This window comes from Notolabrus celidotus, chromosome 15 (assembly GCF_009762535.1).
Source record: "Notolabrus celidotus isolate fNotCel1 chromosome 15, fNotCel1.pri, whole genome shotgun sequence".
Taxonomy (NCBI): Eukaryota; Metazoa; Chordata; class Actinopteri; order Labriformes; family Labridae; genus Notolabrus; species Notolabrus celidotus.
In genome coordinates, this window is record NC_048286.1 from 17,462,198 (window position 1) to 17,481,228 (window position 19,031).

General features: G+C 39.8%; 1 protein-coding gene across 1 annotated transcript in view; it reads left to right on the plus strand.

Annotated features, from left to right (window-relative positions):
• tnr (tenascin R (restrictin, janusin)) overlaps positions 1-19,031 on the plus strand; it is a 214,800-nt gene that overhangs the window by 71,116 nt on the left and 124,653 nt on the right. Inside the window, exon 4 of the mRNA XM_034702911.1 lies at positions 13,003-13,052. Within this exon, the coding sequence (XP_034558802.1) occupies positions 13,003-13,052 (50 nt within the window). The remainder of the gene's footprint in view (positions 1-13,002; positions 13,053-19,031) is intronic.

Sequence of the window (19,031 nt, forward strand, 5' to 3'; positions counted from 1 at the left end):
TGAAGTGAAAGGGGATGGTGAGAATTTTCAATCAGTACTTGAGAGAGAGCTTTCGGACATAACCTCTAACTCTATGAAAATCTTTAATTTAATTGAGGTCTTCTAAATTGTTGGTTTAAGACATGGCTCATTGAAAAGAACCTTAAGTGCATGCATAGTTATAATACAACTTCCACTACTCTCAACCTTTTATTATATTGGATCATAAACTATATAAAAAGCTGGATGACATCACAGCTCCCCCATTTGGAGCTCCCCCTACAGACTGAGTGCAGAATAGGTCACAAAGTCAGCCTCCTTGATGTTAATGGATATGACACGAGTTCAATTTTCAAATCAAATCCCACGTCAAATACATTTTTCTCCAACATGGTTTCTGTCTATAATTAGAGCTTATCATACTGATTTATGTCCAAGAGTTTTACTTCTGAAAGAGTTCAGCTTTAAGAAGCTATTTGACGCTATAAATAGAGGTATAACGCACTGATTGACAGCGTAACAAACACAAACACATAAGTATTCAAACTTTTCATAACTGTAACATCTGCTTCAAACCAGCACAAGAAGACTACTTTTTGTTCTCTCATGAAGTTAAATGTGTGTATTTGTTAGTAGAAGAAGTGAAACAGTAACAGCTGATCTCTTCTGTGCAGACTCAGACTCCTATAACATACATATCACCAGTCCAAGATTTCAGCGCCCATCATGGGGGTATTTTGGTTTCACTTTTGTACATCAGGAAAGAGTTGAGATATGTCTTCCACACAGTTATACAGAGTCATTGTATTAACCCTCCTGTTATGTTTGTTTCTCTGGAACAGCAATTATGTTCCTGGGTCACTTTGACCCAGGGCATATTCAATTATCCAAGTTTTTTTTAATCTAATTTTTAACTCCATTACTAACCATTTAAATCAAGATTTAGCCCAGTGGTGTCCTTTAATCTCACAGATCATGGTTCAATGAGGATAACTCACTCTTTTTTTATTAAAATTAATGTTAAAACTTGTTTTAATGTACATTGGAAAGCCCTAAATATAAATACAATGGTTTTACAAGACATAGAATGTTGTTTAATTTATTTTAATTAAAAAAAATAGAATAGATGTTGATAAATTAACACGACACCTCTTCTACCACATGCTGCCCAGATTTTTATGCTGCATTGAGCTTGTTTGGAAGGCATATGTATTGCCTAAAATAGACTTTAAAAAGGGTCAGTTTGACGCGCAACATAACAGGAGGGTTAATGAATGAATAATGAATCAGATCTTGATAGTACAGACAGTCACTTTGTCTGCCAAGCACCCTGCAGTTTCTACTGTGACTTCTAACAAAAAAAAGGTCTCATAACCCTGCACTTTTTTTTATGACTTAGCATGTTATTTCTTGTTTTCTAACAGAAATATTTATGCAAACAGTGAAAATAAAAGAGCTGCAGTACCTACATGTTTAGACTTTAGAGCAGAATATCTATCTTAGTATTTAAAAAATATCTGCTACAGGAAACCTTTGTGCCCCTCTTATCTTTTCTCTTCTCCCGTCCTTTCTTTTCCTCTTTCCTCCCGTAATGAGCGGCTCTACATTCTTAGAGAGTGCAGAACAGATGTGAGCTATAAATCGGCTAATCAATGGCCCCAAAGTTGGTCCCTGAACAATATTGTAGGAAAACGGCTTGAGTGAGCCTCATTGATTCAGCTTCACAAATCGTTATTCCGCCAAGAAAGGCTGACCTTGAAAGACAACAAGGTCGTTATTTGTCACTTCACGCCGCAGGAAACTTATTCTTATGGAAAGTTGCCCTCATATAGATTAAACCCCTTTCTGAGTGTGTTTGCTCATTGATTTCTATTACATATTTATAACTGATTTAATGTGCACCCTTTTTATCTGTGGAACCTCTCCTTGCACCCTGCATAATTATCTTATCACTCAGGAAACCAGGTTGAAGCTCAAAGATGAGATGATAGGATGAGATGTGGCCTACTTTTTGCTAACTCATCATAAAATAGTGCTAAACACCTCCATTTTTTTCCACGAAGGGTCAGGCCTTTTGCGACAGAGCAGCAGAGGAAGTTCCCAGCACCATTATGTCATCAGGAACAAGAGGACGGAGGGAGAGAAGGCGCTACAAAAGAAGCTATTTTAATTAAAGCTGGCAGATTTACTCGCCTAGCTGGGTTTAAGCATAGGCGGCCCGGGCCGACGGGGGCTAAAGAAACGGTCGTAAAAATGACTCATGCCAGGCAGTGGCAAGAAAAGGGACCCCTGAGAGACAGGCAGGGGAATTAAGGTGTAAAGTCGGAGGCTGTTCTGTAATGAGGACAAATAGCTGAGGAGTTTGTCGTCTGTCAGAAGGTCCGGAGCTGGCCGAGGAAATATGCACAGTGCAGTATACTTTCAGCTCCGTGACATTTCAGCGGCACTGTGCTCTTTAGTTAGAGAAGAGGAAAGGCCGGGAAGGTAACAGCAAGAAAGGTGAAAAAGCACAAATAAAAGCCACTATAATACAAGGATTGACCTTTATTTGGTTCTTTTTTTTTGTCACTGTGAAGATGTGTCAGTGCCATGTTGGAAATCAGTAGTTAAGAAGAAATTCAATTCAAGAATCAGTTTATTTTTCTTTAAATAGCCCCAGACGACACTTGAGTTAAATAAAGATGAGAGTGTCTGAGTGAGGGGCTCATGGAAGGGAGCCCCAAGCAGTTGGGGTTTATGTGCATTGCTCAAGGACAACCTAGCAGTGCCCAAGAAGTGAACCAACACCTCTACAGCTGGCAGTTAAGTTTTCACACTTTTGTCTGCACTGGGACTTAACTGGTGACACTTCTTCGGTTCCCAATTTAAGGTTCCCACAGACTGAGCTGCTATTGTGAGAACTGAGCTACTGGGCAGGTTATAGAGCAGGTCTAGACCATAGACTGTATAAATAACGTCACCCATCTTTTCCTGAGCGCTGTTTTGAAGCCAAACGTCGGCGGCAGCCATATTGGAAATGCGGAACTCAACCAGGCATAGTGTGGCGTAAAGAGGCGGAGTTTGAGCCTCTTAGCCAACAGCTATGTGTTCCCGTCAAGGAGTCAAGTCAGTCATATCCTTATTTGGGCAAAAACTCATAATCTTAATATCTTCTGAACCGTCGTCCGAGAAAAAATTCACCCCCCGTACAGTGTGTGCCGATAGAGAAATTAGCTACTGTAGCCAAACCGTTTTTTGAACCAGGCTGTAAACATGTTTATTAAAGCTGCAAAGATTGTCTTTTTTGAATTGGTGTCTATGTGGTTTCCGGTGTTTCTGCAGCCAGCCTCAAGCGGATTCTCGATGAACTGCAGTTTGTAACACTTCTGCATGGGCTTCATACTTTGAGACACCGGAGGTTGCCGCTTGGTCTAGACTTTCTCTTTGTTATGTTAATTTAAGAGACCCAATGAGCAAGCAATACAACAGAGGAAAGGCGAAACTTCGTTAAACAGGTAGAAATCCTAAGTTCAATCAGACTCATTGGTGGATATCTATCTGCTGTGACTGGCTGGGCAGAGAAAGTGACTAAAAAAAAAGAGACAGAAAGTGAGAGATCTAGTAGAATTTAGTGCAAAACTTATGTAGTGTTCTATTTTAGGTGCCTGATTTGCAGCATAATCTGCAGCTTATGTTCTACAGTGTTAGACCATAAGCTGTAAAGTTGTGGCATATGGGATGCATTATCAGTTGAAGGCCTATTTCTAGATAAATGTAATAAAACATATTTTGACATAGCAAGTCGTCACACTTAAAGTCAGATATATTCTAGCAAAATAAGTAGCTTACATCCCTGTGCTTGTGTATTTATATACAATATCCAGGTAATGACAGTAATAGATGGATTCAGTTCAGATGGAGAACCTTGTGACATCTCTCATTTCTATCAGCAATGTGTGAGCTCATTTTATCTTTGAGACGATACAAACTGTTATAAGTTCAACTCAATGTGGCTTTTACAAAAGCAATAATGAACGCAATTTAGGACTGTGAGTCAACTGATCGTGATAAATCGCCAAAATTTCACATTTTTAATCACGTTTAAAAATCCATTAAGTTCATGATATTAACAATTTAAAGCAAGTCTTACCAGTTGCTCACCAGCTGCCTAAAAGATGAGCCTCCTGTTGTTGCATCAGATTCAGAAGATGATATTACAGTGATTGTTTTAAATAGCATACCTGCAGGGCTTCAGGAATGTCTCAGGCTTCTTCTTTCTAACTCTGCATCCGTCAGCGTGGTTTGAATGCTTCGTGGCTGATTGAGATCAAGTGCATGTGAGTACATCTTTGTTTCTTTGCAGTCGGGTGATCACATAGAGACTGGAGTTCCATCTGGTGGAAACGTCTTGGGTTAGAGGCTCCGGCTGTTCATTCTCTGCTCGTACTTGTTGCATTTTTGCTGCTGGACTGTGCTTCAACCGGTTTGAGCCATTTTGTCATTGTATTCTCATAACCACTGTCACAGACTGATGTAACAATAGACTACTGTAAACTTTGAACAATGCACAGCATTTGTTCGTCTGTGCCAATAGCATGGGCCCATTGCTCTGCAACGTCGGTGAAATGCTGGGTACATGTTTCACAAGTATTGTTCTGTATGTTGAACTGCTAATGCAGAGGAATGCAATATCCAGTCATTGTCAATATAGTGTGCAGTTATTCACTTATTCCCTTTTTCATGTATGCATGACACTATTGTAACCTGAGACAGAAAGGTATATGACTGACCACAGCAGGCTAACCTGAGGATGTCCCATAGACCAGAGTCTTTCGACAATGTTGACTGGACAGTCAGTTGCCACCCATTTAACAAGTGCTGTAATAAACTCCTTTAGTGATAGCACATTTCAAAGTATTGCTCTGCTGGCCTGTGTGACACAGTTTCCTGCGGACATCAGTCTGATTAGCTGCTCCTGTATGCTTAGCTTGAAGGTTGTAGCTCAAACTCAAAGTACTTAAGTGATGTTATTATTCCGTCTGGTACAAAGTTTATCTTACTTGTTGCAAAAAGGGACTTCTTGTTTTCGGACATGTGAGAACAAGTGTTAAGGTGCATAACCCCCCTCTACTGAATTGGAGTGTGGACTAGAGCAGGGGTTCCCAAAGTGTGGGTAGGGACCCCCTGGGGGGTTGCGAGACAAGAATGGGGGTTCGTGAGACGTCTTCAAGAATGTTTTTTTTTTTTTTTTTTAAGTTATTTAAAAATAATACATTTTACCCATTATAGTAAAGAATATTGACACAAATAGTAGCTAAACTTTAAATAAAACCCTGAAAATAAAAAAAATTTAATGAGTTTTCAGCCTTTCTTTTTGCCAGATGACTCCTAAGTTTAGGGTTAGTGAACAGTGAATTATCAAAAGCATCCGTAGCAGTAGGTCAATTCATAACGGCACAGGAAACACAACCACATGCTCATACATATAGACTCATTTTCTGCAGAGCAGCTAAATGAAGCCACATTAAATCACTTTGAGGGACAGTGGTGGTCGCAAGTCTTTGGCACCTATATTTTGGGGGTCACTGGCTGAGAAGTTTGGGAAAACCTGGACTAGAGTAAAGAAAAAGGGCTAAAAGTAGGATATGGGATAAAAAAAAATTAGTACCAGATTTTAAAGAATTAACACATTAATCAAGATTAAAGTGTTATGGCCAACAGAGGTAGTGCAAATAAAACATTAACCCCAGAACACTATCAGCGGGTGATTTTCACACGAGCAAACACATTTACATGATTTTCATTATGTTGCATTTGTCTGAGTGTCATGGGTCCCTGGGTAGCTGCAGCATCGTCTTTGACTTCTTTGAAGGCGTGAGTGTTTCCCTATTCCAAAACCTGCTTTTTCCTACAGGCACGTGTTTGGGTGATTTTCACCCGGCAATAGTTATTTTTTGTTTCTCTCTCCTGCAGCTGTTTGTTTGTCAAGGAGACTGTGCCTTCACCAGGGAAGTCTCAAATGTCCCAGGAATGGGTGGACCGAACACCAAGTTTCCAGTTTCATCGTTTTCGTTTTAGGAATTTTCGGTATAATTTGATGACAAGTAATTTTTATTGGGTATATTATATTGGGTAAAAGACACCCGGCGTTAGTTATGGTGTTACTCATTTTAGCGATAGTGTTCTATGGTTAAGATGATTTTAAATTTGTCTCCTGATAAATTTGTTTATCCATCAGGTTTTGGAAGAAAAGTCCTCCCTTTAAACAAATTGTCCTCAAGTTGTTGGAGGGACAGATCACATCGGTGCTTTCTTAATATTTTTCTTCACACTCAAACCGTTCATCCAGTGACCAAAGCAGGGGATTTCTGAGTGGACTGTGTGTGTATGATCATTTGATTCGGTAGCATTCTTTCCTTTCCTCAGAGCACATACTGTCCTGTAGGCAATTTGTGACTTGAGCTGTTAGTGTTAGCGTGTGCCAGTGTGTGATTTTGGCAGCTATCAAACACACTGAGTACATGTGTAAAGTGTGGCACATGTAGCAGCTGCTGTCCTCTTCCAGTGCCAGATTCTGATGGAGCCAAAAGAAGCGCCGTTGTACGATCCCCGGGTTCAGGCGTGTCACTCGTTTTTCTGTTTCTAGTGATTCTGATGGTGTGAAAATCATCCACTGCCAACCCTCTTCTTTTTTTATCTCTGATTTTTGTCTTTGTCTCTCCTCCAAGCTGTCGAACGTCTGCAGGATTAAATGAGTGATACGTTGAAAGCCGTGAAAATACTCCCACCCCCCACCTTACACACACACACACACACACACACACACACATGCACACGCACACGCACACACCCACACTGTCCCTGTCCCTGTAAAGGTACAGTCTGCTGTGACAGCCGATGTATGTCAGCACTGTCACATCTTCTCTCCCTCTCTTTAAAGGAATTTATAATTTAAACCCGCCATCTGTAAATTCCCTTCCTCATGTCTTTGTCTCCCCGAGTCATATTTTACGCTCTTCTTAATCTTTCTTAGAACTCAACAAACAAAGAGACAGGGACAGATTTGCTGGGAACAATGCCATCTTGCATGCAGCCGAACAATAGACGGGGTCTATCTGGAAAGTTTGGAAAATTTGACTTTTTTGTTTTTAAGGTGCTTAAATAAGAAAACGCTTCAGTGTCAACAAACTGTACACTTTTTGAAATGATGGTGGATACAGGTGGATTTTATCGCTTTAACAGCAAGCCAGGCTGTCGTTTAAATAAAAAGTGTTTGGCTGTCAGAAGATACAAATAAATGGTTTCAGAGAGGAGCCACAGAAAGCCTGGGGTACAGCTGCTGAAATAAGTGACAAATGTACATTTATTGCTGTGGGTATAAGGGAATCCTTGACACTTTATTTTTCATATTTTAAAGGCACTGGGATTGTTCCTGACCTACATACTGTAGTTAAATGAGATTATTAGACACGGTTGGTTATTCTTTACAGTCTGTCCAGGATTTTGCAGGATTTTTTTGTGATTGTTGCAGCCCAAAAAGCCTGATTTTGCGACAGCTTTTTGAAAAAATTTGCAGGGAAAGTTGCGATTTTTTTAAAGCCCCAATAACATATAAGGGGCAAGTAAATATGCTAAATTATTGGCAGTTGTTTGTAGGAAGCATTCTTGATGTGACCACTATTTTGATTCTCTTGATTCACAGAAAAATGCCATGAAAGGGCTGTATTTCACATTTACGACGGTCATTGAATGTACCTGCAGTGACAGGCGCACTGGACAGACGGTGGGCGGCTGTGGCTCAGTGGGTAGAGTCAGTCATCTATCAATTTGGAAGGTTGGCGGTTCGAAGTGTACTTGAGCAAGACACTGAACCCCGAATTGCTCCCTCTGTTGTTCAGAGGTGTGTGAATGTGAACAAATGAGATTAGCTAACACTGATGGTCCCTTACTGTAGCAGCTTCTACCATCAGTGAGTGAATGGGTGAATGTGATGAGTAGTGTAAAAAGTGCTTTGAGTGGTCAGAAAGACTAGAAAACCGCTATAAGAGTACAAGTCCATTTGTGTCTGATGTGTCACCAAACTGGAATAAATCAAGCTCTAGACGCAGAGCTTTTTTATGGTAATAGTGGCAAAAACGTCAAACATCACATATTAAACAGACAGATGTTTATGCCAGCGTGTGAAAACTTCACTGCTTTTGAGGACAACTTACATTTACCTTACATGGGCATTTATTGGGACAACGGAGCACGCATTATAAGATAAGATAAGATAAGATACTCCTTTATCCATCCCACAACGGGGAAATTCATGGAGTTACAGCAGCAAACAAGAAGGTGTACAGTACAAGAATATATCTATATATCTATATATAAAAGAAGTCCAGCAGAGACTAGCTTGGCCATAATTCTCCTGTTAGCCACCACCTCCACAGGGTTCAGGACTGAGCTGGCCTTCACCAGTTAGTTCAGTCTTCCTCTCCTGTATCCTGTCCGCCCACAGCAGGTGAAATCCTTCCAATGTGTCGTTTGTGTCCGGTGTTAGCTCTGTTAGCATGATGCTACTCTGCCAGTATTCCCTCTGGTGCTGGGTCAGCTCGTCCACCTTATCGTAGATAGATCTTACATTCCCCATAACGGTGGGTGGAAGGACAGGTCGATTTCGTCTTTTCTCAGCTCGCACCTCAGTACCAGCACGTCCTCCTTGCCTCCTTCTCCTCAGCTCACAGGGAACATCGGGCCTAGCATCGTTTAGCATCAACATGCTACAGGCTGCTAACAGCTGATCTTGTATGTAAACAATGCGACCATGGTTACAAGTAGGATCTCTGGACACACACAGGAACAAAAATAGTTAAAACACCACTGTAAACAAAGCCAGTGTGGTGTCCATGGACAACAAATGAGTCATTAAAAGACATGACAGGCTCCAAACACTGGGCTTTTAGGTGTAATGTTAAACTGGTATGTGTGGTCATTTCTTGTGAGAAAAAAAACAAAATCTTAGCTCATCTCTCTGCATCCTGTAAAAGTTAAGGAACAAAGAAAAGTAGTACCACAATCAATATCTGTTCCATTCACCTGCTTTCACAACAAATGCACATTTTGTCTAGAGCTATATCTTAGTGGGTCATGGCGTTCATGGGAAATGCAGTCTTTATCCCATACAGAACCAATTTTGTAAAAAGGGGTCACCAGTATCAACACAACATGAAAACTCCTTATTGTGCCTTTAATTTATACTCACAATTTCAAGGATCTATAAATGTTTATTTAGGTATAATGAATTCAACAGGAAAAGCTTCTAAAATGCTGTACAAACCTTCAGCTGATGGCACTTAGAGCACTACACCCTAAACACAATCAACAAAGCAACTTCCCACCTTCTGAAAACATGAAATGGAAATTCACATATGCTAGAGAAGACACAGATACCTGATAACAGACAGTGTTTCAAACACTGACTCCTAAATGACGTTTAAAAGCACCTAGATTATAAAAAATGTATCACCATCTAGCTTTAAATACATTCTTTGGTTTCATCCCTCTGAATAAGCCTTGGTTGTTTTCAAACTCTTACTTTCAGCAGAGTTAACGCGTTGGCTTCGTTTGCTTTTAAAAAAAATAAAAAGGGAGCTGTCACTCAAAGAGCAACCTCAGTACAGTGTGAACTCTCAAAAAACTGTATGTTTTTCCTGAACACCCAGAGCCTGTCGCCTTTAGTTTGGCTTCTTTACAGCATTTTCTTTCTTGGACGTGTTCGCCTACCCATCTTCTGGTGAGATTATACTGTTGATAAAATCAGATGCGCTCAATATGGACCTCCTTCTGTCTGCCTCGCTTTGCTTTGTTTTCTCATTTAAAGCCTATTATTTGCAATTGTAGCACACCTGTATTCATCTCTTGCAAAAACCTCCACATATTTGCAAAGCATTGAGCTGAAAAACTTCCCATCTTGCTGACCTTGATTTGAATGATCTGTTTATTCTTGCTTTAATGCAAACTAATACCCTCCCTGTGTCTCTCTTTGTGAATATACAGCTTGTTTAATTATTCTTGGTTGTGTTTTTTTTCTGTTTAATGAGAGAAAAACATTTTTTTTTATTCTGACTTCAGTCTAACCTTGTGAATACACAGAGGCATAGAAAAATGGATGCTCCAGCAATCATTCCACATATTATGTTGATGCAGAATATAACCTGTCTCTGTCAGGTTTTGACTGTCGCTTCAGAACACATGAGGACACAGAGTTGAACAAGAATTCATCTCCACAGTGTGACCTCAGGCTCAGTTAAACCCACTCAGGGGGATTGATAAGTGCTGCAGCTGTTTACGCGTGTGCCCATGTGTTTACCTGCCTACATAAAGTTAGTGACACAGGCGGTTCTAACTGGTATTTAACAAACACTTGAACTTAAGCAAACACTGATTGGAAGTCAGAGCGCCGGAACAATGTGGCAGCCTCATTAGGATGATGAGAGGAGCGCCTAAGACGAGTGCATTATGCAACAGGAAAGGTTATATCCTGCAATCCTAGCTCCACCACACACCCATACACACATCCTGCTTTTATCAAGAATCTGTATGAAGGGCTTGATCATATCTCAAATGTAAGATGAGAGTCATATATAATGTCCTTCAGAAAATGAAACATGTTAGAGTACAGAGTGTGCTTGCATGTCGTCAGACACAAGTGTTACCTCGCAGGGAATGTGATGCTAAGGTTGTTGAGTGTGGGAGCTACAAAAAAACAAGTTGAACATAGATCATTGCATCCTCCAATGTTCTTCATATACAGAGATTATGTCCTGATTAAACAAAAGGTTGAGAGTAGGGATGTACATTTAAGTATTTTCCGTGATCGATTTTTTTGAAATGTTAACGATCAATTATCGGTTAATCAATAAAAAAACACTATTATTAAATAATTAAACAAATACGTTTTTTCCCCCTAAATTATATTTTCTACAGCAACAAAGTTCATATAACTGACGGTATTGAATACGGGTACATGCTTAACATTGATTATCAAAGATGAGGTTCATAAAAATATTCTCCGTGGACATAGTCTTATAAAGTGAAGGCTCATAATACTAACAGAAAAGTACTTCAGACTCACAGTGTCCAGTTTTCTGTCTACTCGTTCTTATTGAGAAAAATAAACACGTGTATGCAGTCAGGTGTCAGTCGGGACACAACTGGGTCATAATCAGTCCAGCGGCAGAAAAGCCCAGACGGCTCTGATGTTGCTGGTGTGCAAACATAGTAAACTAGCAATTCCCAACAGTCTGTTGGCTTTGTATCTAAAGGTAGGGAGATGTCCTGTTTAAAGTTGTCAACCCTTCTTGTCTGTGTCGTTGTTGGCAGCAGTTGCGTATTGATCCTCTTTAAAAAGTATGTGGAGACCTGACGCACAGCTGAGCGTCTCCGCTGTGTGCAACATCTTTAACAGCTGATTCACATGAAACATGCTTTAAACTTAAAACACCTCCCTGATAGCTGAGTGTAATATGAGACCACATGATGTTTGTTCCATGTGATGGAAAATTTAAAACAAAAATGCGTGTTTCGAGTAATTTCTTAACAATCAATTAATCGATAATCGATTAATTGTGTGCATCCCTATTTCAGAGTATGTTTGTTGGATTTTAAAGCTCTAGTAAGATGTTTTCAGCCAGTTAAGAAAAAGACTGGAGTTAATACTGATGCTTTTATATTAGAGGCTGGAATGATCAGCAGCACCATGATATGATATCATCAGAGTGCTTTTATCATGACACAAATTTGTTGCAATTTTAGATATTTTCCGGTATCCTTAGTATTGCAATATAATATTGCGATTTCTCCAATTTTTGCACTGAACTATGATGTCCACCCACAAAGGCAAACTCATTTTAGTTTCTAAACAACACGAGTCAAGCACACAGACTGACAGACACTGGGATAAAACCCTGTAACAGACGTTTCAAACACATGAAAAACAATTCGTATTACTGAACTTAACTGAGTGCAAACATGTGAGGATGACTGTACTCTTACAGGAATAGTTTGCCCCAGTGTGACTTCTGTGATGTGACTGCTCTCGTCTGGGGGACGTGGGATAGCAGCTGCCAGTTATCTGCCACATAATACATAATGTTTCCACGTCCCAAATTAAAGCAAACACCTTCTGCTGTACTCATATTTCTGAAGAGAGCTTCAGAGCGGCTGTCAGTGAAATAACATCATATACCTGGATTCAATTCTCTTTATAATGTAACACTAGCCCTTTTTTCATGACACTTAATGGCCACAAGTGTTTGCACAAGAAGCAGGTGATGGATCAGGTTATTTCTGTATATTTTTCGGCTTTGACAACCTGGGTGTTTCCAGCATTTGCTTAAAAATAAATCGGAGAGGATTTAGCATTAGCTTAGCATCAGCTGATACCACCCTGGAGGGTGGCGAGTGAGGCGAGCTCTCATGTACATCATATTCCCTGATTCTTTCAGTTTTATGCCACACCTCTAATTAAAAAAATCCCAAATAAGTCAACTTCTTTAATTTACACACAGAAAAAAAATTATTTGAAAAATATTTCTCAGCTACCTAAGGCATTACTTTTTATTTGCATTTGATATATTAAAATATTAGGACTTGGCAGCTGTGAACAAATACAGCATTACCATGCATTTCTTTTTGTCCAACCCCCATTTTTAATGGGTCTTTAACTGTTTCTTCTTACTGTTTTATGAAGTCCTAAGTGTGTTTTTTGTTTGCATAGCACCATTGGAGTTAGAGGTCATTAGGGGATACGTTACAAGACACACTGTAGTGTCTGGAGAGGATGCAGTTTTTGTGTGATCACTCTTTAACATTCGTTTCTTTGAGTATCTCTGGAGCTTGTAACCAAATGAAGTACCACTTTGATAAAATAGAGTGTAACATACTTCAGCATCCTTGTTCTTTCCACATCTGTGTGATGACTTGAAATTAAATACCTGGGAAAGCACCAAACACATCACATGTTTAAAACATCTCAAACCTCTCTCCTTCTGTTGACAGCTGCAGCCCAGAGGAGTAACAACAAAAGGATCGGCTCAGGTGCTCTCAGGGTGAGTTGCATTTTTTTAGATTCATGCTTCCTCGTACTCATACGCTCTGGTATGTATCCTGTATGTGTGTGTTCATTTGTGCATGGTGGTTACTCCTGTCCTTAATGAAATGCCTTCATTTTGCATCGTTAACAGTGCATGCAGGTGATGTATTAACATAGCAAACAAAATCCTTCACAATATGACACCCGAAGAGACTGAGAGACAGAAAAGAAGACCCATCCTTCTTGCTTTTCGTTGCACACAGTCATGATCGTCTTTAATGTCCTCTGAAAGCAGTTCACACTATCATAGTCTGGGTTTCCTCTGTGAAGCTCTTTAATTTTCCATAAGAAAGGGTCTGTTTTGTATCTGTCCGTGTCCCTGGATGCCCCTTTAAGCAACATTAGCACCAAAGCAGATAGTTACTGAGTGCTGCACAGTGTATCGCAATGATGAAGAGGCTCTGATACTCTTCATGTGATACATTTACTGTGTAGCCCACTCAGATAAGGTAATGCCACTTCATATTACTGTACAGATATCCTCTGTCTGGCATGGGTGGGTCATAAATGTAGTTATGAGATCAGAAGCTATTTGGGAATATTAAAGACATGTGAAGAGAGACAGAGGAAGAAATGTTGTAGTGTAGGCATTTTCTTTTAATTCTGTCAAAGTGAGCATCTATCCAACACAGTAAAAAAAACAACTACTTCACACTTCAAACAGTAGAGACAGCTGTGTGATACACAATGAAATGAAGATTACTCATTACCTGTGTTATTCTGTGATCTTCATTAATTCATATGACTCTGTTCTGCTGAAAGACTAATAACTCAGAGGAAGGAAACAGAAATGAAAAATATTAAAAACTTTTCAAACTCAAGCCTAAATGAATGGAGAAGTCTATGTCTCTGTCAACAGACTTATCAGAAGTATTTTAAGTGTCAGGAGGATATGAAGCAACAAAAAGATTGGTGATAATCATCAGAGGGCCGTCTCAAAGCCCATTCTTCAGTTATTACCAAGGTCTTTATGAAAAGAACTCTCAGAATTGTGTATAACCTGCCCAGCATCAAAGTTTATTGATCACACAGTATCCCTGGGTTTACCTCAGGAGTGTTTCATCCTTCCCTTCAAATATCTCAGTTCTCAAACTCTGTTTTGACCCTGTGGCGGAGAAGCACTTGGTTTGTAACTCACAGCGGTGGGCAGAGAGGAGGAAGGAGGCGGCGCTGCATGTTTGCCTTTCTAATTAGTTCTCATAGGAAACCTTCCATTGATCGTTGCAAATGCTCATTGATTTCTAGCAGGGCCCTACACTATTTGACGTCTGTGCTAAATGCCACGGGGCTGTTGACGTCTGTGTGATGGTAACGTCTGTAACATCAGTTTGTCTTTTTGTGTTAAGGTGTGTGTGTATCTGTGTGTGTTTCTGCATATTAATATGTGCCTGGGTTAAATGAGAATTGGTCTGGTTTGCTGACGAATAGTTAAGTGCCTGCCTTCCTTTTGGCCCAGGAACCTTAATTGAGAAACATCGATCTGGCTGGGGGCAACACTGTGCTTACTTGCACATGGAGATAGCCAAAGGCTATTGGCAAACTGTTTGTTCTCATAGGATAAAAATCACAAGATTTCCCTCTCTGCGGTCTAAACAGATCGCTATGTCAGAAGGTCAGAAAGAGTGCTACAATTTATCAGCAAGACTCCTTCCATGTTTTAGTAACAAAATGCTGGTTGATGCCGTGATTCAATAAGGACATTAATCATCCATTAATAAATGATGCTCACGCTGCAAATGTTGAGATTACAATATGTCAAATGCAAAAGAATGCGAAGTAAACACTCACTAAAAAGTGCTTCTTCAGGCCAGTTGGACATGAAACTAAAAGTACAAAGTTCTTTCTTGCTCTTTGCATATATTCTTTTGTTGTTCTACAATGTAATGCAACAACTTACAACTTTAGTGATAAAACTTTTAGCATCTAAATTTGACTATTATTTGCAAAAGGGCTGTTTGGCAAAAAAAATAAAAAGCGTGAAGTGCTGCATAGGAGATACTCTGTGTACCCCAAAGAGTCACTCTGTTATTTAAATGTAGAAAAAAGAATGCAGTTGGTGTAAAAAGTAAGACTTTATTCAAACAGGCAACACCACACTCACTCTTTCAGGTTAAATGCAATTCCAACTCAGAAAAAAAAATAGCCTGATTCTGATTTTGTGATTAAAACACAACAAATTATATGTTTTGAGGACGCCTATCAGAGTATAGTGGGCAAGATTGACACTACCGGGGATGTTGGTTCCAGTTTCAGTTTTTGCACATACTGTTTTGTGATGCGACAGGTATTTTCTCTGGGTTCAGCACAGGCTCAGTGCTTGTCAGCTAAGTGGATGCTCAGTTTTGGTCCATGATCTCACAGCCCTCATTAGCCTCCAGTAACTCTGAGCTGGATGTTTACTACTCAAAGGTGTCATTCTTGATACACTGTCAGGATGATTTTTGGTAAAAAAAAAGTTGGTTAGTCAGTAAATATGAATTTAAAGGAGTATCTTTCACACCTGTGAGTGTGTTAACTTCTGCTCTTACTGTTGCTACCTGCTTACAGCAGCCTTTTGATTTGTTGTCTCAGCAAATGGACTGCTTTAATGGGAATTTTGCCTGTCATTGGTACCTTCCCTCGTTCCTGTGGGAGGTTTGAATAATGCAACGCTCTGTCCTTAACTTCCATTTGAATATATCTGTCTGGTCAGCAGAGAGGGAACGTGACAAAGACAGAGCGACTCAGTCAGAGGCGGAAACAGAAGTGCAGAAAAGAAAAGGGACAAAAGGTGAGAGAGGGGTAAGAAGAAGGAAAGACAGTGTGGAAAAAGGTGCACAGAGAAAGTAAGGCATACGTCAAGAGAAAGATGGATAGAAGGGCTGATTGTTAAAGAAAGGGCCTTGCAGTGCAGCATCTATATTAGGCTTCTGAAGGAAATCTAATGTAATTTGCTTTGCTTAATAAGACAGGCGGCCATTTGTAATTTTCAGTGTAAGTTCAGCGCTCGTCATGCTTTTTTCTGTGCCGTGCACCTACATCCCCGTCCTGATTACTGCGAGTTTGGAGACGTTTATTTTTAGTTGTTTGGAGAATATGTAGACAGGCCGTGATGAATGGGCACAGTCCACCATTGTGGCAGCAACAACAGTAGCAGGATTGACTGTATTGTTGGCAGTAATGCTCCTACTACATCACAGTGAGAAAAACAACAGCTTTGTTTGCTCAGAGTTTAGTAAGGATTTGCTGAGTTTATGATGGTGAACTAAAAATAATGGCAGGAAAAGGCACTAGTTTCCATGACGGGGAGGAGGGAACAAAATGCTTCAGTGCTTTATTTCACTAGCAAGGACCACACCATCAACAGGATGTTATGTGACAGTGATTTATTGATTTTATTGGAATAGTAATTCTGAATTTGACATTGAACTTTTGGCTGTTGCTAGCTTGGGGAAGCTTATTAGGGGATCCACAATAGCTCCAGGGCATGATGATCCCCTCGTTAGAGCTGTATGTATAGATTGAAAGAAAGTAATAGAAAGAAAATGTAGAGGGAGTGTGGTCCTGCTCCTGAAACTCTGCTGTATAGCATCACTTAACTTATAGCAGGCTAATTTTTTTCAGTTTTTTTTTAACCCTCCTGTTATGTTCGTTTCTCTGTCAATTTGACCCGGGGGCATATTCAATTATCCAAAAGTGTCAGAACCCCAAAAATTCCCATACACATTATTCTTTAACTCCATTACTAACCTTTTAAATCAAGATTTAGTCCATTGGTGTTCTTTAAATCTCACAGATCATGGTTAAATGAGGATAACTCGCTAGTTTTTCAATAAAATTCATGTTAAAACTTTTTTTAATGTACATTGAAAAGCCCTAAATATAAATACAATAGTTTTACATGACATAGATTTTTGTTTATTTTATTTTATATTTTTTATTTTTTTATTTTTATGAAATTATGTTGATGTTTAACACGGCACCTCTTCTATCAAATGCTGCCCAGATTTTTATGCTGCATTAAGCTGGTTTGGAAGGCAAATATTTCCCAAAATAGACTTTAAAAGGGGTCAATTTGACCCGCAACATAACAGGAGGGTTAAGTTGTATTTTTGGGCATTTTTGCCTTTAATGAAAAGGACAGGTGAAGAGAGACAGGAAATGTGGGGAGCAGAGAAAGGGGGAGGACATACAGCAAATGGTCGTGGCTGGAATCGAACCTACGACCTCTGCGACAAGGACTATAGCCTCTGTATATGGTGCATGGGCTTAGACCTCTAGGCTACGGGTACCCCAGAGCTAACTGAGTCTTTAGATTATTTACCTTTTGAATTTGTCAAAGAGCCTGATTGTTATTTAAGAATGTTTATTAGGATTCCTTCCTACACCCATTTCCGTCAGCACGTTAACAACTTTTTTTTCTGTAGAACTTTGATATGATAAAAAGCCATTATAGGCTAAAAGTACCAGATCATTTTTTTGACATGTAGCCCAAAACCAGGGTGTTTCCTAAGCGGCAACCTCCGGTCTAAAACTATGAGTCCAATGCAGAAGTGCTAAAAACTGCAGTTCATCAAGGATCAGCTTGAGGCTGGCTCCGGAAGTAACGGAAACCACATACACACCAATTCAAAAATGCTGATCTTTACAGCAGAAATAAACATATTTACAGCCTGGTACAAAAGACAAGTGTTGTCTGGATAGCTCACTGTACGGGGGGTGAATTTTTTTCTAACGCTGCAATTTCGATGACATTGAGATTACGAGTCTTCCAATGAGAGGCACAGCTGATGGGATTGACAGGCGGGACCACTGTAGCTGTTGGCTAGGAGGCTCAAAGCCTGCATCTTTACGTCACACTCACTTGACAGCAGCAATATGGCTGCCGACGACGATTGGCCTCAAAACAGCACTTCAGAAACAGATTGGTGATGTCCCGGATCCTACGTCCATATTTTATACAGTCTATGGTCTTTCCCTAGCAACTTTTTCCCAGTCCCCGATTTATTGCAAAAATCAGTAAAGGACATTATATCACAAGCCTATGACTTCATACAATCCCCACTGTTTATTATGGCAAATTACAGTATGTTGCAATAGCTTTAATGCACAAATAATCAATTCTTAAGATTACAGAGTGTCACATTAGCATGTCATATTTGCTAGTGTGGTCATTGCAGTGGTTGACTATGAAGCTCTGTAGTCAGGACAGAGTTCAAATGCCTGGGAGGTACTTATTGAAAGTTGGATAGAACTTTCTGGAGTTATTTTATAAGACTCAAAGAGGTCTAAGCTGCATTGAAATATAATCAGAATCCCCTCCGAGCCTCATGGACGACATCAGTTTGAATCCAAGTTGGCATCTAATACAATTGTATCCGTGCCCTTGTTCACTTGGTACAATACGCACATCATACTACTGTTCGTTCCCCAGCAGCATTGGCCTGTCTTAGCCATTTGTTCCAGTTTTACTAAATAGATTCAAAAAGTTGTAACTCAAAAACTGTTTCTCGGTTGAGTTTTGTGAGGAGCACAGAATATGATTTAAGCTTCCTTCTCGAGGGCAGAATAACAATGCAGCTCCGGCAGAATCACTTTAACTATAAATCTAGTTAAAAGTGGAGACCTTTCTGAAACTCCCATGCTGCTGTCTACTTTTACCTCCCATTAAACCTTAGTTAAGGAGATCTCTCATATCCTTTCGAGGACAGGTACTGTAATTCATCAACTTTAATTTCACAGCTACTTTCACAATCTTCTTTTACACTTCAAACTACCCACATAAAGATCTGTCTGTCTTTTAAGCAGCTTCAGTTGAGGTCTCTCTTTTTTCTTGCTTTCACCCCCACTTTCTTCTCTCCCTTTCTTCTCTCGCTCGCTCACTCCCTTTTTTTTTCTCCGAGAAGGCAAAGTCGAATGGCCCAATAGCGTTTAATTGCTGTGGTTTTTATGTGGT